Source organism: Dromiciops gliroides, chromosome 3, assembly GCF_019393635.1.
Source record: "Dromiciops gliroides isolate mDroGli1 chromosome 3, mDroGli1.pri, whole genome shotgun sequence".
NCBI lineage: Eukaryota > Metazoa > Chordata > Mammalia > Microbiotheria > Microbiotheriidae > Dromiciops > Dromiciops gliroides.
In genome coordinates, this window is record NC_057863.1 from 655,293,414 (window position 1) to 655,318,791 (window position 25,378).

The 25,378-nt window shown below is 39.1% G+C and overlaps 1 protein-coding gene across 3 annotated transcripts in view; it reads right to left on the minus strand.

Annotated features, from left to right (window-relative positions):
- Positions 1-25,378, minus strand: part of LOC122746502 (sodium-dependent phosphate transport protein 3-like) — a 54,163-nt gene that overhangs the window by 2,403 nt on the left and 26,382 nt on the right. For all 3 annotated transcript variants that reach the window (XM_043992152.1, XM_043992150.1, XM_043992151.1), the window contains exons 4-10: positions 19,072-19,305; positions 18,889-18,976; positions 18,516-18,602; positions 5,934-6,052; positions 3,000-3,161; positions 2,486-2,618; positions 2,239-2,380 (exon numbers count right to left, since the gene is read on the minus strand). In XM_043992152.1, the coding sequence (XP_043848087.1) occupies positions 2,239-2,380; positions 2,486-2,618; positions 3,000-3,161; positions 5,934-6,052; positions 18,516-18,602; positions 18,889-18,976; positions 19,072-19,305 (965 nt within the window). The remainder of the gene's footprint in view (positions 1-2,238; positions 2,381-2,485; positions 2,619-2,999; positions 3,162-5,933; positions 6,053-18,515; positions 18,603-18,888; positions 18,977-19,071; positions 19,306-25,378) is intronic.

Genomic DNA, 25,378 nt, shown 5'->3' on the forward strand with positions numbered 1-25,378 from the left:
AAACATGTTTTAAAAAAAATCAGAGACAGCAACCATGATGAACATAATGGATACATAGCCTGAAGTAGGAAATCACATCATTCTCCACATTCTTTCAATAAATGAAATCAGAAGAAAGGCCTTTCCAGCTAAATAGAAGGCCCATGGAAAGATAAAGGAAGGGATTGGCAAAGTATACTATTGCATGCCCAAAGGCAAAAAGAAATATAGTTTCTTGGGATATCTAGTGATCTTGTATTACAGTACTGATGAATATCTGCCAAAAGGCCACCATGCAAATAATTGAAGTGTTGGAGTTTCTTCACCAACATCAATTGCTGAGCATTAAGAGGTAGGAAATTCTATTTAGAATATAAGACCTTTCAAATTAGATCAACATATACTATGATACTAGGTAGTTTCAATACAATGAATAGCCCTATTTTATGACCTGCTGATCTCCACATGATAAACATTAGGAGATAGATAAAATCCAAGATGTTCACCGCTGTGATGGAGGAGATCCAGTGCAATGTCCCACTTGAATAGGGCTTCTCTATGGGTTTTCAGATTCTTCAGAAGCTTATGTTCTACTGGAGGGACACACATATGTGTCTGCATACATATACATATGTGATATATGTACATGTACAAACCATATACAAATTGTAAGAGTTCACATATATACACATATTTATTATATAGGAATGTGTGTGTATGTGCATATACATGTATATGCAATAATATAAAGAAGGAAGCATGAAGATAATACAAAATTATTTTTGTCCAAATGCATCAACTATTCCTTTGGTCCTTGTTCAAGTGGCAGGTGTTTTTAAAGCATCATATCCAAGGTGTCTAGCACCTTCCAAGGATATCAAGAATATTGAACCATTTATCAAAATCCTCATTGCCAATAGTTTAGCAGTAATGAGATCTTAAGCCCATATCAATAATTTCTTCTCCTTTCTCTATTTTATCTGTTGTGATTAGAATAGGAATGATATCAGTTTATATTACAAAATTGGCAAGAATCAATGCCAATACACCAATTTGGCAAATTGTAATTAGGCACAAAGAGATAAACATCATCAAGTGGATAGATACCATCTGCTGATTCATTGAATTCATTTCTGGAAATGGATGAGCAGGCACCAATCATTGAGGCTCAGCTGAAAAACAGACATCATGTTGGTAGCTCTTTTTCCATAGCACTTATATTTGTTGACTTCAATTTTATGAGTGGTCTGCCTGCTTCTACCACATTGAGGTGATTGACAGACCCAAAACACATGGGAGCAAATCTTATCATCCAGGCACCTGCCTATGCATATGTGATACATATGGTTGAGAATTATTACAATATGAGGCAAAGTTGTGTTAGGGATAAGTCTTAATGAGTTTTGAAAAGTTTGTTAGCTTATTAATTGGAACATCTGGAGTTTCATGTGTGGGTATTCATTCCCTCCACAAATGCAGATTGCAATCCTCCCTGTAGCATATTAGATCACCTTTGAGAATAGCTGTAGTTAAAAAACATTGCCTCGTTGTATACCTGGTAACAAACTCTGGATTTAGCAAGGCTGATCCTTGAGTAATAGACACAGTCTCTATCACCAATTCTGCACTTAAGGAGTTTGTAAATTGGTAGGAAAAACTAAAGGTTCTGGTATGTTCTGCTCCTATTGTAGATGAGAACTACATGTCACCTTCACATGATTATGCAGCATCAGAACAGGACTTTGGTGGAAGAAAATTCCTTTAGAAAAATGATCATTCTAACAGTAAGTCACATTTACATGTCAATTTATACTATACAACAGAGGTACCAAACATATGGCCCACAAGCCATACATGATCCACAGCACTCCCAAGTGTGGACTGATTAAAATGTAATTGGTGAATATTTAACAGAGTAAGTAAAATGCAATAAAACACAAATAATGTTAACGTGGTTTTTCTGAGTCAATACGCAGCCCATAGGAATTCTTATGTATGGCTTAGTGGTCCCTGTTTCTTTTTTACTTTGATACCACTGGTTTATGAAGTCCTTTCCTTACAATGATCCTGTGAACTAAGTAATATTCACCCCATTCCACAGATTCAGAAACTGAGACTTGAAAAAGTTGGGACTTTTTCAAGGTCATAGGCTAAGTGTAATAGCTGGGATTGGTACCCAGGCTTTCTAGCTCCAGGAGCAATGCTCTTTCCACCATCCCACACTGCATAAGGAAGAGGGGAAGAGGCTGGGAGCCCTACCTGGGAGCGATATCTAGGGAATTAATCATGAATCCAGAGTAACACAGGCAGCTTATTCCCATAGAGAGCATCAGTAAGGTAATAGCAGTGGTGGAACTGACGTATGGCACAGCTGTGATGAATACTGATGGGAGAAGCATTCCTGGGAACAAGGACACAAAAAACTATGGACACAGTGTTGGGAATATTTTGAGGTCTACTGTGAAAATTTCACTAGTATTAACTGCTCACATGGAAATGTCCTCACCCAGAACTGTGAAGAGTTTCCGAACCACCACTAGACTCAGAATCTTCTTAGACAAGAGGCAATCTGCTATTTGACTTCCTAGGGCAATACAGATCCATGCAGCAATAGAAGGCAGTGCACTCAGAATCCCATTCTGTGAAGAGATCAATTGTGCAAGGATGAACAGGTACCAGAAACAAGATGCTCAGTTGCCTACACTAATCAAAAGGATTGGCTCTGGGGTAAATTATGAAGTTGAAAAGTCTCACCCAGCCTTACTTTTCTTTATCCATCATCGTTCAGTTAAATAACCCAATATCTTTCAGGCTTCCATACCACCAATGCCTATATGCTGCAGTTTCCTCATATTTTAAATGAGAGTACAGGAGTAAATGATATCTAAGGTCTCTTTTCACTCTATAATTCTAGAATTGTTGGGTTTGCATGACAGAAGTCATGTCAGCTTCACAGAAGATAACTGAGAATTGAATAAGACAGTCACAGAAGTAAAAGAAAGCAGGGATCATTTACTCACATTTCTGATGTCAAAATCAAACATAATGTTTATCAGCAGTGGCAGTGATATTGTCAGGTTGGTGACTAACCAGAATCGGCAAAAGCCAGTGATTATAATGGCCCAAAGAGGGAGGGATCTGATCATGGCATTGATGGGCAAAGACCAACTGGGAGAGCTGTTCTAAAAGGAAATGCAACAGTCAGTACAGAGAATGAAGCCTACAAGAGAAAGTTTTACTTGAAGCAAGGTACTTATGTTATCCCTCACTATTTCTGACCAGAACTATGACTAGCAATATTTGTGACCAGAAAAAATGCAATTAGGGATGGAGAAGGAAAGGCAGAGGGGACAGTCGCATTGAAATATAGTTATCCAGGGGGTGGCTAGGTGGCACAGTGGATAAAGCACCGGCCCTGGATTCAGGAGTTCCTGAGTTCAAATCCGGCCTCAGACACTTGACACTTACTAGCTGTGTGACCCTGGGCAAGTCACTTAACCCCAATTGCCTCACTAAAAAATATATATATATAGTTATCCAGGAAAAAGACACATCCTGTATTTCACAGTCTAACCCTCACATTAAGGAGCTAAGTGCCATGGTGATAGGACTTTAGAAGGGGAAGCCCAGGTGAAGTTGTACCAAGAGTGCAGAGGATTATAAGGCAAAGTACAAGGATGGTGGTCATTGCTAGGAGGAATTCCCTGTTCATGTTGGCACCCTAAGTCAAAGCTCCATTTGTTCTATGCTAATTAGAGCTCTACTTCTGAGAAATCAAAACACAAGTACAAGGTAGAAGCAGCAGTATGGAAATTTAGTGGCATCCTCTTTTGGAAAAAAACAATGGACCAGAATCAAAAGACCTAGCTTTGAGTCTCAATTTTACTATTTATTAGTTTTGTAACCTGGGGTGAGTCCATCACCTTTCTGGGTCTCTGTTTTGTTTTTGGTTTTGGTATTACAGTGGAGGAGATAATGACTGTACTGTATAAGTTACAGGGATAAGGAAATAAGTGAGATCATTTTTTCAGAAGAGGTATTATTTATACCGTCAGTTGATTTGTGTGTGGCAAAATATTTTAGGTTAGAGATGAATAAAGCTGAGACCCAAACGAAAGAGCTTTATGTGTAAGGGGGTAGGGAGTGGGATGAAGAGAAAAACAATTCATGCCGGCAATTTTGAAGTGACAACTGAGATTGTGTTTTTCAACATTCCATTTGGCTCTTCAAGGTACAATAATAATTTCTGAGGGAGAACCAAATGATATTGCATAAGCTTTGAAAAAGGGGGCAGTTGGGGCAGCTAGATGGCGCAGTGGTTAAAGCGCTGGCCCTGGATTCAGGAGTACCTGAGTTCAAATCCAGCATCAGACACTTAACACTTACTAGCTGTGTGACCCTGGGCAAGTCACTTAACCCCCATTGCCCCGCAAAAAAAAAAAAAAAAGAAAAAAAAAGAAAAAGGGGGCAGCTAGGTGGCACAGTGGATAGAGCACCGGCCCTGGAGTCAGGAGTACCTGAGTTCAAATCCAGCCTCAGACACTTAACACTTACTAGCTGTGTGACCCTGGGCAAGTCACTTAACCCCAATTGCCTCACTAAAAAAAAAGGAAAAAAGAAATAGGAGGTGAGGGTTAGGGTTAGGATTTCAAGGACTGAGAAATCAAGATTGTTTTTTTGTTTTGTTTTGTTTTGTTTGTTTTTTGCAGGGCAATGGGGGTTAAGTGACTTGCCCAGGGTCACACAGCTAGTAAGTATCAAGTGTCTGAGGTCGGATTTGAACTCAGGTCCTCCTGAATCCAGGGCTGGTGCTTTATCCACTGCGCCACCTACCTGCCCCCAATCAAGATTGTTTTAAGGATAGAGAGAAACTGCTCTGGCTCAAGCAGTAAGATTCCCTAAGAGGACTATAGTGCTGCTGGGTGAGAGTCAGCTAATGGGGTGAGAAGTAATGCAGGAGAGCCAAGAGTTGTGGCCTACATGGATCAGGCTGGCAGGAAGGAAAAGAACCAGAAGGAAATTCTTTCTGCACCAGGGTTTTTCCTGAGTGTATGCCCAATGTCCCAAGTAGAAACCAAGTCATTTCAAATCTGAGTTCCTAAAACTGGCTGTGGCCATCTTGGAGGCCATGAGTAGAACAACATTTGGAAACTCTGGTTTGTTGCATGAACCCTTTTGGTTTGGAAGATAATGATTCATAGGATTAAATATCTTGCACTAGAATTCCTAGGTTTTTGTCATGTTTCTAGACTGAATCTGGGAGAAACTGTCTGAGTAGCCTATGCATTAATAGTGTAAATGCATTTATGATTCTATTCCTTTTGTTGACATTATACTTATGAGCAAATATATTGTATACTATATGAGCGTGGTGGACTTTATTTTATCATGTTCATGGGAGTAAGAGTGCATTGAGATATAGGAGATATAGGGAGAAAAGAGAAGTTTTCCTGATGGAATAAAAAATTCAAGAGTGATTCTGTTTTTGTTTTTGTTTTGTTTTGTTTTTTGCAGGGCAATGAGGGTTAAGTGACTTGCCCAGGGTCACACAGCTAGTAAGTGTTAAGTGTCTAAGGCCGGATTTGAACTCAGGTACTCCTGAATCCAGGGCCAGTCCTTTACCACTGTGCCATCTAGCTGCCCCCAAGAGTGATTCTGATTGGGTAAATCCACACTGGGAACATCTGTGGATAAAAATGCTGCCTCCCAGAGAGGGAGAACTGGGGAGTAAAATTTTGCTTGCTCTTGGAAAATCAGGTTGATCTTGACACTTTGGCAGAATGACTGATTTTGAGTAGAGCACATTACCAGGTGAACTTGAAACTGCTCATGCCTGGTTCCTATGATGAATGTGATCAGACTAAGGCTAGTAGCACCAGTTACTGATTTAATAAGTAAAGTATTTTGTAAACAATTAAGTACAATGTAAATATTAGTTGCCTTTATTAACATACCTCTCCAGCCAATGAAAAAGTGATGTATTCCTTTTCACTCTCACTTATATAGGGGTGATTTATGGGATCATCATAAACTAGAGAAAACCAAATAACACAGCAGACACAACCAATTCCTCCTAGGAAAAACAATACCAAATTAATGTTAATGCATTTCTTTCTTTGATATGATTCTGCCCAGTGTTGTCATCTCTGTACCTCTTCTTCTCCCTTTCCCTCTGCCTTTCATTCTCTCTCTCTTCCTCTTCCTTATCTCTCTTTCTCTGTAAATATATGTATGGGTATTCCACATCTGTATCTATATCATCTATATGAAATCCACATATATATCCATACCGATATATGTATTTCTGTATGTATATGTATATCAATATCTACATATTTATTTATTATCCATTTATATCAACATCTTCATCTATATCACCAATATTTGTCTCTATTTTATGTAATAGGCCTAATGTTCAGAACTTATTTCACTCCTCATGGGCCCACCTTATATCTTCTGCTGTTCATCTCTCCCCCAAACCTACTATCATTTCAACTTCCTAACCACAATTTCTTCCTTCTCTGAATATAGCCTGCTTTTTTAAAACTTGGACTTATGGAATCCCACAGAATCAAAGAGTCAGAAAATGTCAGAATTTGAAGGAACCTCAGGGGTCTGGATTAGTGGTAATCTATGATTTGCCTGAAAACTGCAATATTAGGGAACCCACTACTGCCTGAATCAGCCCATTATGCTTTTGGATATTTCTAATTGTTTGAAAGTTTTCTCTATATCATTTCTATTTTCATATCTTTGCATATTTCAGTCATTGCTCATAGTTTTGCCTTTGGAGGTCAAGCAGGGCACATCTAATCCATCTTCCGAAGTGTAGCCTTTCAAACATTTAAAGATTACTATTCAATCGCAAAGGATTATTGATGACAATCCCAAAGGTCTATTTTTTTTATTCTCTTTTTTTTGAGGGCCATCCAGAGGATTATTGATGAAACATACTATCCACCTCCCAAGAAAGAATGGATATCAATTCACTTTCTTTCATTTTTTTCTTTGATTCAAGTTTTCTTATACAAAATGACTAATATGGTAGTCTTTTACATAATCATACATATATAACCCTTATCTGATTGCTTACCAACTCAGTGAGGGGGGGGGGAGGGAGGGAAGGAGGGATGAAAATTTAGACCAAAAACTATAAATAAAAATATTTATCACTTAAAAAAAATTACTGTTGTAGCAGGTGAAAGAAGACTGGGGAAACAGACATTAGAGCTTCTAAGCATATACTTTTTTTAAACAATGCATGCCAATTGGATAACAAATTGGGATCAGTAACTTTTTCCAGCTTTGGCACTAGATCCCAAATACAGGGAGAGACAGATTTTTGTAATTTAAAAACAAGTAAGTAAATAAGACCAATTAATTAAAAGAAGACAATCAGGATACAAAATTAGTTCATCTTATTTCTAATTGGAAGAAATATTGGGGATTTTCCAAGTTGGGAGAAAGAAAGCAAATAGCTGCAATTCCCTGAAATCAGAAAAAGATGTATCCCACTCTCTGCAAGTATTTGTAAGCAATCAAAGGAATATGAAAACAATAACTGATTGATCAGTACAGGGTCAGTTTTCAGGTACTTGAGATGTACAATTTTTGTGAGAAAACTCCTTACACCAATCTCTGCATCTGACTGGGTTTCTGGTCAGAATAACCTACGTCCTTAATTAAGGATCTCTAAGCAGTAGGTAGGGGTGGTACAGTTTCTCAGCCTTGCAGAGCTGGGTTAAAACAATGCAATATTTTCTTTTTGCAATTCCCACAATTGAATTAAGTTTTCTCACAAGACAGAAATTGGACTAGACCCACAATTGAATAGAATGAGAACCAAGCTAGCTCCAGAATTGGAGTCAGTATGGTTCACCCAATTCCCATTACCACCCACCACACTATCATGTCCATCCTGAGCCTCTTTTCAAATCCTCAGTCTCTTCAACATTTTCTTATGGCAGAAACTTGAGATCTTTCACTAGCCTGGTAGCTATGCTCTAGCTAAGTTCCAGAATACCAAGGGTCTTAGTCCTCTTCAACTGAGTTGCCTCCAAATGAATAGTCTGAATGTGATGCAATGAGGCCAGCATATGGTCCACATTCTCTCTCTCTCTCTCTCTCTTTGGGAGGGCAGGGCAATGAGGGTTAAGTGATTTGCCCAGGGTCACATAGCTAGTAAATGTCAAATATCTGAGGCTAGATTTGAACTCAGGTCCTCCTGAATCCAGGACCGGTGATTTATCCACTGTGCCATCTAGCTGCCCCTACATTCTCTCTTAATATAGCCTAGGACTCCATTAGCTTAAGTTGCCATACCATTATATGGATACATATGAAGGTTATAGTCCAACAAAACACCAAGATCTATTTTTTCAAGTAAATTATTATCAAAGGAATCTTTCTCCATTTTGTGCTCATGAAGCTGATTTTTTAAAAAATAAGGCTTTATTTCTATTTATTCATCTTTTTAGATGTAACTCAGTCTTTTTTTTTTTTTTTTAGTAAGGCAATGGGGGTTAAGTGACTTGCCCAGGGTCACACAGCTAGTAAGTGTTAAGTGTCTGAGGCCGGATTTGAACTCAGGTACTCCTGAATCCAAGGCCGGTGCTCTATCCACTGCGCCATCTAGCTGCCCCTGATGCAACTCAGTCTTACAGCCTGTCTAGATATTTTTGGAAGCTAACTGTCATCTAGTGTCTTAGCTATACCTCCCCATTCCCTGTCAACGTAATAATGGAATTAGAATTCAGTTCTGATTTTTTCTGAGTAATTTATAATGTTATTAAATAGCATGGAACCAAGCAGAGTTTCATGGATCACCAATTCATCTAATAAGTATTTATTAAACACTTAATATATATATATATAAGGTATTGTGCTGAGAACTGGAGTTACAAAGAAAAAAACTAATCAGTCTTTGCTTTCAAGGAGTTCACATTCTACTGTGCAGAATGATGATATACACAGAAAAGTCAATATAAAATGCATACAAAGTCATTTCAGGAGGGGACACTAACAACTGAGGAAATCAGGAATGAACTCATCTAGTAAATGACATATGAACCAAGCTTTGAAAAAAGCTAAGGATTCTAAGAGACTGATGTGAAGAAGTTCATTCCAGAAAAGGGGGATAAATAATGCACAGAGAATATTGAGTTGTGCTGGTGAATAATATGTAATAAGTACCATTACTAACATCTAATGTCATGGATAGATAAATCCAAAAGCTCTTGGAATAGCAGAGTCCCCCAGACCACTGACTCAGGTACCATCTGCCCCCATACACAGACATTATCCAGAAAAGCAACTTGTGGGGAAAATGAGTCTATGATCCTGGCTGCTGCCACCACCAATGACAGCCAAATGTTACCTGTGGGATTGGCAGTCCAGACTAGCTGGAGCAGCAAGGTCCTCTGAGAGAGAAAAAGAGAGTGACACGTACTAGGTACATGCAAGATCCCAGGAGTTTTCCAGAGTGGAGGGGGAGGCAGAAGTTAGCTTGGAAGCTTGTCCTCAAGAGTCATGGAAGAAGCATTCACTCAGACCACTGGCAACTATCATCAAAGGAGAAATTCTTGTAGTGAAGTGGCCAACAGTGCAGCTACCAGCCCCACCACCTGCTGACCATTCTAGACTATTGGCTCTTCTTCCAACCCATTCTCTACAGACATAATCAAGGAGAGCAATCTTTGTGGATGTTTGAACTGGCTATAGCCTTTGCAAGTGCTGTAGTCTCAGTCTCCTTAGCAATCACAACTGCTAAAGACCCAAAGAAGAAAGCCCTTGGCACTGTCAAATGGCTCCAGGTCAGAAGTGGATATGGTTTTATCAATGGTAATGACACTAAAGAAGATGAATTACCATCCATTTTGCTGCTATACCCGAAGGGCTATTTGGCCTTTCCAGTTGACTTGCAGCTGAAACCTAATGTATGTGTTGTCTCCTCCTCCTTTCAGATTGTAAGCTTCTTGAAAGCAAGGCTTGCTTTTCTCTTTGAATCCCCAGTGCTTACCATAGTGTCTTGTCCAAGACCAACTCTTCTGCATGTAGTTTTGATTCTATCCCTTCCCATTCTCCAGTAGATTACATCTGCAATAATTTTCCCTCTCCTTATTGACTGGTTCCTTCTGTTCTACCTTCAAAAATGCCCATCTCTCCCCTCCTTAAAAGACCTTTACAAATCCCACCACACCCTCAAGCTACTATCTTATATCTCTCCTCCCTTATAATCCAAACTTCTTGAAAAAGCTTTCTACACTTATCTGATTTTTGACCCATCATTCAATTGAAACTGCTAGCTGTAAAGTTACCAATTATACCTCAAAAAAAAATTTTTTTTAATTTGCAATCTCTTAATTGCCAAATATTATGGTCTTTTCTTATTCCTCATTGATCTATCTGCTGAGTTTGACACTGTTGACCATCCTCTCCCCCTGGGTAATCTTTCTGGGTTCTTGTTTCTCTTTCTACCTGTCTTACTGATTCTTTTCAGTCACCTTTGATGACTCAGTCAACTCCAGTGGCTTACTAGTGGAATAATGTGACCAGATCAACACTCAAAAAACTACTTTGGCAACACTGTGTGGGATGATCTTTTCCCTTTACACAATTTCACTTGCTAATCACAACAACTCCCATTGGTTTAACTTGTAGATAGGATTCCCAGTCATTGAGCTTTGGTGCCTCATCATCAATTTCCTTTGGGACATTTCAAACTGGATGCCCTGGAGGGCAACATTTCTAAAAACAGAACTATTATCTTTCCCTTTAAATCCTCCTCTTTCCTAGACTTTTCTGTTTTTGTAGAAGGTACCACCATCTTTCCAATCTCTTGGAATTGCAACCTCAGTATTATCCTGAACTCCTTATTCTCTCTCTCCTTACATATACAGTCATCAAATCTTGTTATTTTTGCCTTCACAACATCTTTTTCATCTTACCCCCTCTCCACTCACACAGATGCCACCTTAGTTTAGGATTTCATCACCTATATTATTAACACAGTCTCCTAATTAGTCTCCCTTCTTCAAGTCTCTTTCCACTCCAGGACATGCTACACACTGTTGACAAAATAATTTTTTTTTGGTGGGGCAATGAGAGCTAAGTGACTTACCTGGGGTCACACAGCTAGTAAGTGTCAAGTGTCTGGGGCCAGATTTTAATTCAGGGCCTCCCGAATCCAGAGCTAGTGCTTTATCCATTGTGCCACCCAACTGCCCCCAACAAAATAATTTTTTTTTAAAGTTCAGATATCACCACATAAGTCCACTATTCAATTAACTAGAGTGGCTTTCTATTGCCTCTAGGACAAAATATGAACTCCTCTTTTTAGTATTTAATGTCCTACACAATCTGTCCTCAGCAACAATCTTAAAACTCATTTGATGTTACTCACCTTTCCACACTCTATGATCCAGTTAATCTGGCTTTCTATCCAATCCTCACATATAATGGTATGCCTCATAGAGTTCCTGTCTTCCTTCATACACAACTCAAGCACAGTCCTCTGCATAAAACCTTTCCTAATCCCCACCTGCTGGTGTTTTACTTCCCATACTATCTTATATTTATCTACTTTGCATATATTTGTAATTATTCACTTGATATTTATGCTATCCAGTTATTTCTCATACTGCATGATCTCTGTGAATATGAATTGTGTCCTTATATATAATTATATCTCCAGCATTTAGCTCATTGGTACTTAATAATACTTGTTAATTGATTATAAGTAAAAACTAAATACTTTTTATTTTACTCATTTATGCATGCATGCATTAATTCAGTCTGGAAAGATAGGTTGAAAGAGTCTACAGAAATAAATTCAGAAAATAATTCACTGACCAAAATGGATTCATTCTGCAAGGATGGTTCAGATTAGAAAAAAAATGACACAAATAATCATATAAACAACAAAAAGTTGGGGCAGCTAGGTGGTGCCGTGGATAGAGCACTGGCCCTGGGTTCAGGAGGACCGGAGTTCAAATCTGGCCTTAGATACTTGACACTTAACTAGCCTGTGTGACCTTGGGCAAGTCATTTAACCTCAATTGCCTCACCAAAAAAGAAAGAAAGAGAAAGAAAGAAAGAAAGAAAGAAAGAAAGAAAGAAAGAAAGAAAGAAAGAAAGAAAGAAAGAAAGAAAGAAAGAAAGAAAGAAAGAAAGAAAGAAAGAAAGAAAGAAAGGAAGGAAGGAAGTAAAGAAGGAAGGAAGGAAGGAAGGAAGGAAGGAAGGAAGGAAGGAAGGAAGGAAGAAAGAAAGAAAGAAAGAAAGAAAGAAAGAAAGAAAGAAAGAAAGAAGGAAAGAAAGAAGGAAAGAAAAGGAAAGGAATTAGTGATCACACACACATACAAACAAAAGTTACATGATTATTTCAGTAGATTTTTTAAAAATTCTTTGATAAAATGCAGTGCACAGTTATATTAAAAACCTTATATTCCATAGGCATGGAAGGGTACCTTTTATATTAAAAACCAAGAGCAAGTACTGTTTGCAGTGAAGAAATTTTATAAGCTTTACTAGTATAAGTATGTGGTAAAGCAAGGATACTCCTGTCCTCTCTATTATTTGATATAATTCTTGAAATGGTAGCTATAGCAATAAGACAAGAGAACAAAAGTAAAGGTATACATCTCAGCAAAGAAGAGCCAGACTTCCCCTACATTGAAATTATGGTGCACTTAGAAAACCCTAGAAAATCAGGAGAGAACCTAATTGAGAAAATTAATAGCTTCAGCAAGTTAGCAAGATGCAAAATACAGCCGCAAAAATCATCACCATTTTTATATAATATTAACCAAAAAAAAAAAAGAAAGAAAGAAAAGATAATGAGACATTCCACTCAAAATTTTAAAATAACCACTCTCCTCTCCTGGTTCTTCTACCTTTCAGATCAATCTCTTTTAGTCTCCTTTTCTGAATACTCATCTAAATCTGTCCTCTAACCTTAGGCATCCTACAGTATTATTTTGTTCTGTGTCTTGTGAGAAAATAATTATTAATAATGGATTTCTAGGGGGAAACACAAAGATTAGTTGCTCTCTCCCCTCACCCCAGAAAGTTCAGTTCCTGCCTGGCATGAGCCCAGGGGAACAAAGGAAATGCAGATTGATTCTTTTGTTTACCTAGGGAAAGAAATGCACCTAGACACAGGAATGTACCCTTTTGTATACTATTTAGACTACCTTCAAGACGTGTCAAACAATGGAACCAATTAGCTTTGATCAATGTATGATGACCCACCTCTATCTAAGGAGGATAAACCCCCTGGCCACACCAGGATCAGTCTCTCTTGCTCTCTTCTTGCCTCTCTCTGCTCTCTTGGCTTCCTGGACCTGCTCCCTTGGCTCAGAATGCTGTCTCTTAGGGGTATGTAGGTATTTAGGCCTGAAGGCCTGAGGCTATGAGGAAGTTAGGGAGACATGCCATCAATACTTTACTAATTTATAATATTAATTAATAATAAATGCTTACTGTTAGGGGCGGCTAGGTGGAGCAGTGGATAAAGCACCAGCCCTGGATTGAGAAGTACCTGAGTTCAAATCTGGCCTCAGACACTTGACACTTACTAGCTGTGTGACCCTGGGCAAGTCACTTAACCCCCATTGCCCCGCAAAAAAACCAAACCAAAACAAAAAAACAATAAATGCTTAGTGCCAAAACAAGTACAATAGCCATTAATATATATGTAGCAAATACTTTTATAAAACACAGTAGCCACAAATAATTTTAAAAGCAGTCTTTTTTTTTCTCATTTGGTACTACTTCACTTGGTGATTTCATCAGCTCTCATGAATTTAACTATCATCTTTAGTCTGATTCTCAAATCTGCCTCTCCTGCCCTAACCTCTTTGCTGATTTCCAGTTTTGCATTTCCTACTGCCTTTCAAACATCTCACACTGGAAGTCTAGTAAACACCATAAACTCAACATATACAAAACTGAACTCATTATCGTTTCCCTTAAACCCTATCTGCTTTAGAACATTTTTTATGACTGAAGAGAGCACCACCATCCTCCCAGTTACCCAGACTTGCAACCTGTCATCCTTGACTCCTCACTATTTCTTACCCATCCTTCATATCCAATATGTGGCCAAGGCCTGTCCATTTAACCTTTGTAACATCTCTTGAATATGCCCACTCATTTCCTCTAATACTGCAACCACCCTGGTTTAGACCCTCATTACCTTGTTCCCGTGCCTGGCATATTTCAATACCCTGCAGATGGGTAGACCTGACATAAGTCTCTCCTCACTCTAGTCTATCCTCCATTAAGCAGCCAAAGTGTTTTTCCTAAAATGTGGGTTCAATAATGTCACACACACAATAAACTCCGGTGGCTTCCCATCACCTTCAGAATCAAATACAAAATCCTTTTTGTCATTCAAAGCTCTTTATAACCTACCACTTCTCCCCACAAAACTTTCCAGTCTTTTTACACCTTTCTTCCCACTGGGTACTCATCTAGCAAATAACATTGGCCTGCATGCTGAACCCTGAACAAAACACTCCATCTGTTGGCTTCAGGCATTGTCTTTGGTGGTCTCTTATACCTGGAATGTTCTCCCTCCTGTTCTGTCTCCTGTCTTCCCGGGGTTCCTTAAGTCCCAACTAAAATCTCACCTTCTACAAGAAGCCTTTCTCAACCACTGTTAATTATAGTGCCTTCCTTCTGTTAATTAATTCATATTTATCCTGTATATAGCTTGTTTGTACATATTTATTTGCTTGTTGTCTCCCCATTAGATTGTGAGTTCCTTCAGGAAACAACTTGTTCAGTTGTGTCCATCATGTCTGACTCTTTGTGAACCCATTTGGGGTTTTCTTGGCAAAAATAATGGAGTGGTTTGCTATTTTCTCCTCCAGCTCATTTACAGATGAAGAAACTGAGGCAAACAGGATTAAGTGACTTGCACAGAATCACAGAACTAGCAGATTTCTGAGGCTAAATCTGAACTCAGGAAATTCACTCTTCCTGACACTAGTATGCTATCTAGCTGCCCTCCTTAAGGGTAGGGACTGCCTCTTTTTGTATCCCCAGTACTTAACACAGTGCCTGGCACATAACAGGTACTTAGTGCCTATTGCCTTCCAGGCTGAGCTAATCAATTGACAACAGTTAGTATCTGCTTGCATATGAAATGTGAGGGAGAAACAAATCCAAGAATGACTCTGCAGTTACAAGCCTGAATGACAAGAAGTATAGTGGTATATTACACAGAAATACTGATTTAGAAATAGGGGTGGATTTCAGGAAGAAGATAGTGAGTTTTGTTTGGGACATATTGATTTTGTGGTGCTTATGGAGATATCTAATAAGCAATAGGTGATGTGGTACTGCAGCTCAGACAAAAGAATAGTGAGATAGAAGATAGATAGATAGATAGATAGATAGATAGATAGATAGATAGATAGATAGATAGATAGATAGATAGAGGTTGTCATGCCGGGGTGGGAGCGGGGATAAGCTCCCACTCTCTATAAAATGCTCCAATGGTGTGCATCTCAAATAGCCTCTGACAACCGAAGCCCAACTCCTGGCCTTCTCGTGGCGGAACTGTTCCCACTAACAGGAGAAGGGGCGAAGGCGAGTGACTGGTGCCTTTAAAACCAGTTGCTTCGGGAATGTGGGGCTTGACGGCCCTGGCAGGCAACCCGCCTAGGGGAAGGAAAACCCTGATTTTAAACCTCTGCTGCCTTGCGGCTATACCCATATATGGGAAAGGCTTTGGGAGTTAACCCTAAGGAAAAATCAGGAGTCGGAGTCCCTTAGGCAGTTGGATGTTGGACATCACATCACTCTGGCAACTCCTGCGGTGGCACTGGTGCCAAACTGTACTGGCTCTGCCTCTCCTTTGGATCCACCAATGTCGCGGAGAGGGAAAACCTGCTGCAAGGGCAACAGCTTGTTTTCCATATTGATCCGCCCAGGCCAGCGACCTGGAGAGGACACTCCAGCTACTCCTCATGGGGTAGATACAACATGGGATGCGGCAGTTACAGGTTATAAGTTAGGAGCTGCGGCTCCTGTATCAGACTGCACAGCCACACTGTGGCCTGTGGCTCTTCAAGGCACTGATCTATAGTCGTCCGCGACTGGTGGAAGCCTACTACTAGATAGATAGACATATATATATATATATATATATATATATATATATATATATATATATATATATATATATATATATATACACACACACACACATGCATACATATATATCCATGAGTGTGTGAGAGAGAGACAGAAAGAGAGTGAGAGAGAAAATATGTGAGTATATTCACATATTTGGAAGTCATCTGCAGAGAAATGTTCATTTGACATCTGGAAATCAGCCAAAAGAGAGGATGTAAACAGGGAAAAGAGAGAGTCTAGGACAGCTCATAAGTGTTTGAGAGAGGATTAAAGGTCAGATCTTCCTGACTCCAAGTCCAGAACTCCAACCACTGCCCCACCTAACTGCCTTAACTGCTGAGGTAGAGGGATGTCAGGCAAGTTGATGAACTGAGAGGCCAGTATATTTGAAGGAACATCATTACCAATACTGATGCCTAAAAATAGAATGGAAGAATGTCAGAAATGAGATGAAGAGGAAAATTGTGAGACAGGAACTGAACACCTTGAGAAAGGAGGGATTATGAATTGAAAGCCAGAGGATGGCAGCAACAAGCATCTGGGCAGGGCAACATTCATGGAGTGGGTAAACTTCAAAGGTTTTCTAATGCAGGAAATCAGTTTCCTAATATGTAAAATGAAGATGTTGGCCTAGAGGGTTTTAAGGTTAATTTCTGCTGCAAGTTCTGTGATCTGCCTGTTCCAGTGTATTGGGGACCATGAACAAGGAAAGATCAGCACTTAGGTTGACCAGGGATGAGATATCATCTGTTGGAGATATCTACTGGCTTCCATGAGCACAAAAAGGATGAAAGAGTATGGGAAAGAAGCAGAGGCAGTACCTATGAAGCATAATGGAATAGAGGAGAAGATCTTAACTGGGGAAAAGTAGGGTTGAACTAGAAAAGGATGAGAATAGAAGTGATAGTCGTAACATATGTGACTCTTCTGAATCACAGATGTAATGGTGCATAGTTAGGTGATGTGGATGAAGGATACCCCAAATCCTTCACTCATGTAATGTCAGAGTAGATAATGGAACTTTATTCATTTCAGTAGCACATCTCCTCATACCTCTCAGTCATCTGGCCCAAGCTATACAGGCCCTAAGTAGAGATGGAGAATTCAGCTGGTATGGATTTCTATATAGTAATTAATATTGGATAACATGGTGGATAGAGTACTCAGCTTTAAATCAGGAAAACCTGGATTCAAATCTCACCTCTTACACTTAGTAGCTATGCCACCCTGGGCAAATCACTAATATTCTATATGCCTTAGACCCATTGATTTATGAACAAAGTTATAGACTGTAATTAACTTTTGTAGAGGCAATTTCCAAAATGGAAGTTTCCATCATTTACAGAATCACAGATCCTACACATAGTAAACTAACAATGACTAGCATGTGGTGACATGAAAGGGGTTTTCTCCTCCACAAATAGCAGCCAAGCAGACTATACGGGGAGGGCAAGTAGCTCAATAGCTTTAATGAATGACTTTCAATTGAATCCAATTTAATACATATTCTTTAAGCACTTATCATATACAAAACACTGGGTTAGAATATGGCAATACAGAGACAAAAATTGAACAGTCCCTAACCTCAAACAGTTTCTATTCATTTGGGAAAATACAATATGTCTAAAAATTTGAGAAGGGAGAAAAGGTGCCAAAGAGGACTTCATGAAGGACATGACATCTGACCTGAGACTTGAAGGAAGAAAAATTTTTTGACAGGGATGAGGTAAATTCCTTTTCAGCTTAGGGGTACAGTTGGTGTGGATACAAAGGGGCAGTAGATGGAACGCTAGGTTTGTAGAATTTTTCATGATCTCTGCTTGCAGGCAGATTTTAAAAAATAGATGTCAATCATGACAGAAAGAACACTGGACTAGTAGTCAGTAGATTTGTATTTTTGTTCCCATTCCACCTCAAAAAGTCTTGCTTTGGAAAGATGGAAGAAAATCCACTTTATCTCTCAGTCTCAGTTCCCTCGTTTACTTAATAAGGTTGAACAAGATGTTTTACAACTTTGCATTTTTATATTTAATGACATGTTAACTTTTTATGTGGGATAACCCTGGATATTAGCTGGGTTACATAGTGATTACAGTGCCAGACCCAAAGTCAGGGAGCCTGGAGTTCAAATTTGACCTCAGACACTTAACTAGCTATGTGACCTTGGGAAAATCAATTAAACTGTTTCCATCAGTTTCCCCATAGCACCTGTCCTTCAGGGTTGTTGTGTGGATCAAATGAGATAATAATTGTAAAGTGCTTAACACAATTCCTGGCACATAGTAAATGCTACACAAATGTTAGCTTTTTAAACAATCACAAAGGGCATCAGATATCCAGGAGAATTTCCTTCAAAAAATGGAAACATTTAGATTTGAGAGGAAATAACTTACCAAAGATATAAAAGATGTATGGCCAACCTAGGGACTGACAGATGAATCCACCCATAAGGAGGACAGTGAAGATCCCCAAAGTTGTACCTGGGTAGAAGATATTAAGTAAGTTATGAGTTATGGTATTGGAAGCTAAAGATTATTAGACTGACTGTAGACCATTGGACAGAGGAAAAGTGAATAATAGGCATTTTAAAGTCACAGAACATTGAAGCCAATTGAAAGAAAAGAACACAAATATTCAGGATCCAGGATTCTCCTTCTATTTTTATTCCTATTTTGAGGGCCCTCTTTTTCAGTGAACCATAGATGGAAGACAGAGGACAAAGAGGCAAGGAAATGTAACACAAGTGCCACAATTTTGACTTCTTACCAGATGAAGTAATACTACTTATTCGACTCCGTTCCAGTGGTGGAGCCCATTTCACCCAAAAAGATGGTGAAGCTCCAAGTTGCATTCCCTGAAATGAAGATACCATGATTTTTCCTCTTTTTAATCCCTAAAGAAAGTTGAGGAACACTATATGGTAATTACATTTAACACCTATGTTAGTACCTGAGCCATGCCCTGTGCTGTTCTTGTCAGAATGATGTAAACCATTCCTTGAGCTGCTGCTAATGGTATTAAGAGGCTGAGAATTGAGGAGATAAACAATCCAATCACAAATATTTTCCTTGCTCCAAGCACTCCAGCAAAATACCCACTTGGGGTTAATGTGATGATTTGACCATAAGTGATAGAACTGAGAATTATCCCCTGAATTTCTGGACTCCAGTCATATGCAGAGACCTGCAAGACAAGAAGATTTCTAAGTGGTCCCTTTGGGAGAATCGACAGTTTTTATCAATGCATGAGAGTATCCAATTGAACCATAATTATGATATGAGAAAGGCATCTTTGTGTAGTAGAAAGAATACTAAACTTTGAATCACAGCAGCTGGGTTTGAATCTTCTTATTCTTTCACTTCACATTTCTTGACCTCTGTTTCTACACTTGTGAAATTAAAAAAAGTTGTATTTCATCATATCTAAGGTCACTTTAAGCTGTAAATTCTATATTCTCATCCATTCCCATTCAACAAAGGAACTCTTTTTACTCACCCTCCACACTTGAACGAACACATATTAAGTGGTTCCTACAGGAACATGACATGAGTTGTATATAGGATAAAAGAAAAAAAGAGGGCAAGGTTAGAGGAAGAGAAAGGATAGTGGAGTTATGGAAGACATTCAAAAAAGTTGATACATTCAGAAAAAAGCAGAAAAGCATTGTAAGGATGGAGGTCAGCGCACTCCACTTAAAGCTCTAATCCCTCAACCATGTAATAAACTTCTCTGTGGAATCAATGGAATCATTTGGCTTTAGATTTAGCTTGAAAAACATCTTATTGATTTAGATGCTATTGAAAGCAATTGGATGATCTAGAATTGGAGGTTGAATGGAATATGTTTGGATTAGTTAAGAAAATGTGATCTGCTACTTTGTCCTTCTGGTTGGAGGACTGGAAAGAAGAGAAAAAGTCTCCTCCCAAAGTTTCCCATTATAGGGTGCCCAAAGCTCAGCAAACTCTTCATTTCTCTCCCTGATTAGTTCCAACTGCATCACCATTATGTCCCAGCAGTAGATACCCTCTGTGCCTCCACCCATGCTTTTCAGCTCATTAGTAAAAGTCTCCAGTCAAGCAACTGAAGGTACTGATGTGGTTTGAGTACCAAAGCTGAAGCAATCTCCTGGTAATGAAGTGGAGAGGGATGATGGTGGTTTACTAGAGTTGAAAACAAACAATGAGGCTGGAGAGAAATGAAGAGTTGCCTGAACTCCTACATGCTCTTTAAGGGAAGCTTTGGAAGAATTTTTTTGGGGGGTCAATGAGAGTTAAGTGACTTGCCCAAGGTCACACAGCTAGAAAGTGTCAAGTGTCTGAGGTTGGATTTGAACTCAGGTCCTCCTGAATCCAAGGCTGCTTTATCCATGGTGCCCCCTAGCTGCCCCGTTGGGAAAAGTTTTTTGTTCTGCCCTCAATCCATCTAATCAGAGGGACAAAGGTGTGAGTTCCCATATAAAAATTTAAAGAATTTAACAGTTTAGTATCTTATGACTTCTCATTCATATTTATCTTTATATGCTTCTTTTGACTCCTGCATTTATATGGCCCTTTTCCTCCTCAGTTCTGATGTTTTCATCATGAATGCTTAAAATCCTCTATTTAATTAAAAACTTATTTTCCACCTGCAGAATTATACTCATTTTACTAAATAGGTTATTTTCTATTGGAAAGCCTTTGCCTTTTGGAAAATCATATTCCAAGCATTTCAGTCCTTTGTAGTGGTTGCTGCTAAACTGCATGTGATGCTGATTATGGTTCATTGGTACTTAAATAATTTTTTCTAGATACTTTCAGTATTTTTCCATGACCTGGATGCTCTGGATTTTGACTACAAAATTCCTGGGAGTTTTCATTTTGTAATTTCTATCAGGAAGTGAGCAATTGCTTCTTTAAATTTCTACTTTACTCTTTGTTTCTAAGATATTTGGGAAGTTTTCTTTTATGATTTATTTAAATGTTTCTTAAAATAAGGTCATGGCCAAGGTAAAATAGAAATTGAAAGAATACACCAATCACCTCCTGAAAGAGATCCCAAAAGGAAAACTTCCAGGAATATTATAGCCCAATTCCAGAGATCCCGTGTCAAGGAGAAAATATTGCAAGCAGCTAGAAAGAAGGAATTCAAATACTGTGGAGTCACAGTCAGGGTAACACAAGATCTAGCAGCTTCTACATTAAAGGACCGGAGGACATTGAATATGATATTCCAGAGGGCAAAAATTGCCTACCCAGCAAAACTGAGTATGATCTTTCAGAGGAAAAAGTGAAACTTCAATGAAAAAGAGGGCTTTCAGTTATTCATGATGAAAAGACCTGAACTGAATAGAAAATTTGACTTTCAAACACAAGACCCTAGAGAAGCATAAAAAGGTAAACAGCAAAAGGAAATCATGAGGGACATTAAAAGGATAAATTGTTTGCATTCTTACATGAGAAGATAATATTTCCAACTCATAAGAAGGATTAGGGAAGCTGAAAGGAATATACTTAGACAGAGGGCACAGGTGTAAAATGAATATGAAGGGATGATATCTGTAAAGCATTTATCCTTGTTTTTTGTGGGGCAGGCAAGGTGGGTTGGCTCATATCGGGGGCCAGATTTGTGCTCAGGGCCTCCTGGATCCAGGGCTGGTGCTTTGTCCACTGTGTCTCCTAGCTGACCCATGATGACATCTTTAAAATAAAGTTAAGGGGTAAGAGGAATACACTGGAAGAAAGGGAAATGGAGAGGTGTAAGGGTATAAAAAAGCTCACATAAAAGAAACAAGAAAAAGCTTATGGAGTGGAGGAGGAAATAGAGAAGGAGCAGGGGAGTGAGTGAGCCTTTCTTTCATCAGAATTGGCTCAAAGAGGGAATAACACAAACATTCAAGTGGGTATAGTAATATATTTTTCCTGAGGGAAAGTGGGAGGGGAAGGGGAAAAGGGTCGGGGGGGGGGAGAGGTAAAGGAAGGGAGGCCAGATTGGGGCAGGGGGCAGTAAAAAGCAAAACACTTTTGAGGAGGGATAGGGTGAAAGAAGATAGAAAATAGAGTAAATATCAAGGAGAGGGAAAGGGTGGAGGATAATACAGTTAGCAATAGTAACTGTGAAAGAAATGATGAGCAGGATGTTATCAGGAGGACATATGAGGGGGCAGCTAGGTGGCGCAGTGGATAAAGCACCGGCCCTGGATTCAGGAGTACCTGAGTTCAAATCCGGCCTCAGACACTTGACACTTACTAGCTGTGTGACCCTGGGCAAGTCACTTAACCCCCATTGCCCCGCAAAAAAAAAAAAAAAAAAAAAGGACATATGAAAAATACAAACCATCAACAGAGGAAGAACTGATGGTATTTGAATACAGATTCAAGTATAATTTTATTTGTTAGTTCCTCTTTCTAAAGTTATTCTATTTTCTTTCACAGCTTGACTAATGTGAAGATGCTTGGCATAACTGAACATGCATGACTTGTATTGAATTGCTTGATTCCATAGGGTTGATTAGGGAGGGAGGGAGGAAGAAAATTTAGAACATAAAGTGTTTTGTTTTTTTTAAATCAGTGTAGGGGCAGCTAGGTGCCACAGTGGATAGAGCGCCAGCCCTGGAGTCAGGAGTACCTGAGTTCAAATCCGGCCTCAGACACTTAACACTTACTAGCTGTGTGACCATGGGCAAGTCACTTAACCCCAATTGCCTCACCAAAAAAAAAAATCAGTGTAAAGAAATAATTAGCAGGTGGATTTCAGAGAAACCTGGAAGGACTTACATGAACTGATGCTGAGTGAGATGAGAACCAGGAGAACATTGTACACAGTGTCAACAACATTATGTGTTAATCAACTGTGATAGACTTGATTCTTCTCAGCAATACAATGATCCAAGATAGTTCTAAAGGACTCATGATGGAAAACGCTCTCCAAATCCAGAAAAAAATGAACTGGGGAATCTAGATGCAGATTGAACCAGACTAGTTCTACTTTTTTTGTTTTCTTTTTTTGAGGTTTTCCCCTTTTGCTCTGATTCTTCTTTCACAGCATGACTAATGCAGAAATATGTTTAATGTGATTGTACATGTATAGCCTACATCATAATGATTGCTGTCTTTGGGAGAGGGAGGGAGGGGAGGAAGGGAGGAAAAATTTGAAACTAGAAATCTTGCAAAAAATATGTTGAGGGGGGCAGCTAGGTGGTGCAGTGGATAAAGCACCGGCCCTGGATTCAGGAGTACCTGAATTCAAATCCAGCCTCAGACACTTTACACTTACTAGCCGTGTGACCCTGGGCAAGTCACTTAACCCCCATGGCCCCACAAAAAAAATATGTTGAAAGCTGTCTCTACATGTAACTAGAAAATAATAAAATACTATATAACTTGCAGCTAAAAAAATAAAATAAAAGTGCATGTCCAGTCCCTGTCACCTCATGGCTGTGGATCAGGCCATGTTGGTTACTTAGGTTCAAGATTGGAATTTTTATTTTGGGGGGGCAGGGCAATGGGGGTTAAGTGACTTGCTCCGGGTCACACAGCTAGTAAGTGTCAAGTGTCTGAGACTGAACTTGAACTCAGGTCCTCCTGAATCCAGGGCCAGGCCTGTGCTCTATCCAGTGCACCACCTAGCTGCCCCGCAATGATTTTTTTTTTTTAGTGAGTCAATTGGGGTTAAGTGACTTGCCCAGGGTCACACAGCTAGTAAGTGTTAAGTGTCTGAGGCCAGATTTGAACTCAGGTACTCCTGACTCCAGGGCCGGTGCTCTATCCACTGCGCCATCTAGCTGCCCCTTCCACAATGATTTTTAAAATAATCTCTCCTTGATCTGTTTGTTAGGTCAGTTGTTTTATTTTATGAGATATTTTACATTATCTTCCATTTTTCAATCTTTTGACTTTGTTTTATTATTTCTCTATATCACATGGAGTAATTTGCTTCCATTTGATCAATTTTAATTTTCAAGGATTTATTTTCTTCAGTAAAGTTTTATTGTTCTCAATCCAAGTTATTCTCTTTTCACATTTTTCTTTTCTTACTTTTATCTCTTTTCCCATTCTTTCCTCTCCTGCTGTCATTTGTTTTTTTTTTAATTGTTTAGCTTCCTCTTTAAATCTTGCTTTAACTCTTCCAGAAATTTTTGTTGGACTTGCGTCCAAGCTGAATCTTTCTGTGAGGTTTTATTTGTAGATATTTTCCAAGTTTTTCTCTTCTGTCTTGAGCTTCCCTGTCATCATAAAAACTCTATGGCAGAATTCTATTTTGCTTTCTCATTCTTCCAACATTCTTCTTGACTTTGGATGTTGTGGTAATTTTGGTATCTGCACACTTCTGTAGGGATATCTAGCCTGAACTTCTGCCCATTTATGTTCTTCTGTTTCTTTGATGGCCCTGGTTGTGGGTCTGCAAGCTTTCAGTGACTTCCAAAGTGGTATGATAACTCCTCTACTGATAGTTCCTGACTTATATTTAGACCTATTTTTTTCTTTTTCTGGTTTGGAGTTTCAGTAGACTGCTGCTTGTTTTAGCCACTACTGACACAATGCGGGGCTTAGTACATTCAGAGCATCCCCTTTGCTCTGTGATATTGTACTCTGCTCCTTGGATCACCTATTGTTTGCTTCCAAGAACTTTTTCCCATGCTCAATACATAGCTAGGGTCCAATGTTTACAACCACACCTCTCTGTTCTGAATACATGACCCAGGAATAGGTGGGTGACAAAGTTGCTAGTTGGCACCTGCTCTTGCAACAAGTGCTTGCTCAGGGATACCATGGGATCCCTTTTTCAACTTTGCTTCCTGTTCTTGATCCCTGCCTCAGTCTTCTTTTCATCCCTGGACACTGTATATTCCCTGTCAGCACCAATGGCCTATTCCTACTAATCCCTTCTCTAGCATCCATAGAACTCTCTGTCTCCCTAATCCACCTTGGACAGGAAAAATAATTCACTGTGACTTCTCCTTGGCTTTTACAATCAGAATTCAGTCTAATACTTTCTTTACATCTTTGTGTGGGAGGTGAACTAGAATGAAAATTCTTCCTCTCACTCCATTATCTTGGCTCTGCCTCTTAATGACCTTTTCTCAATTCTCCTCTTCTATGACTTTATACTCCATGTCCTTACTATAGTAATATACATTGTGTTCCCCACAATTCTCCCAAATTTACATACCCAACACTAATTTCTCTCTTGGACTTTGGTCACATCATCAGTTGCATGTGAGCTACCTCTTTGATGTCTCTTTGATATTTCAACCTCAGTAGAATCCATCATATCCCAC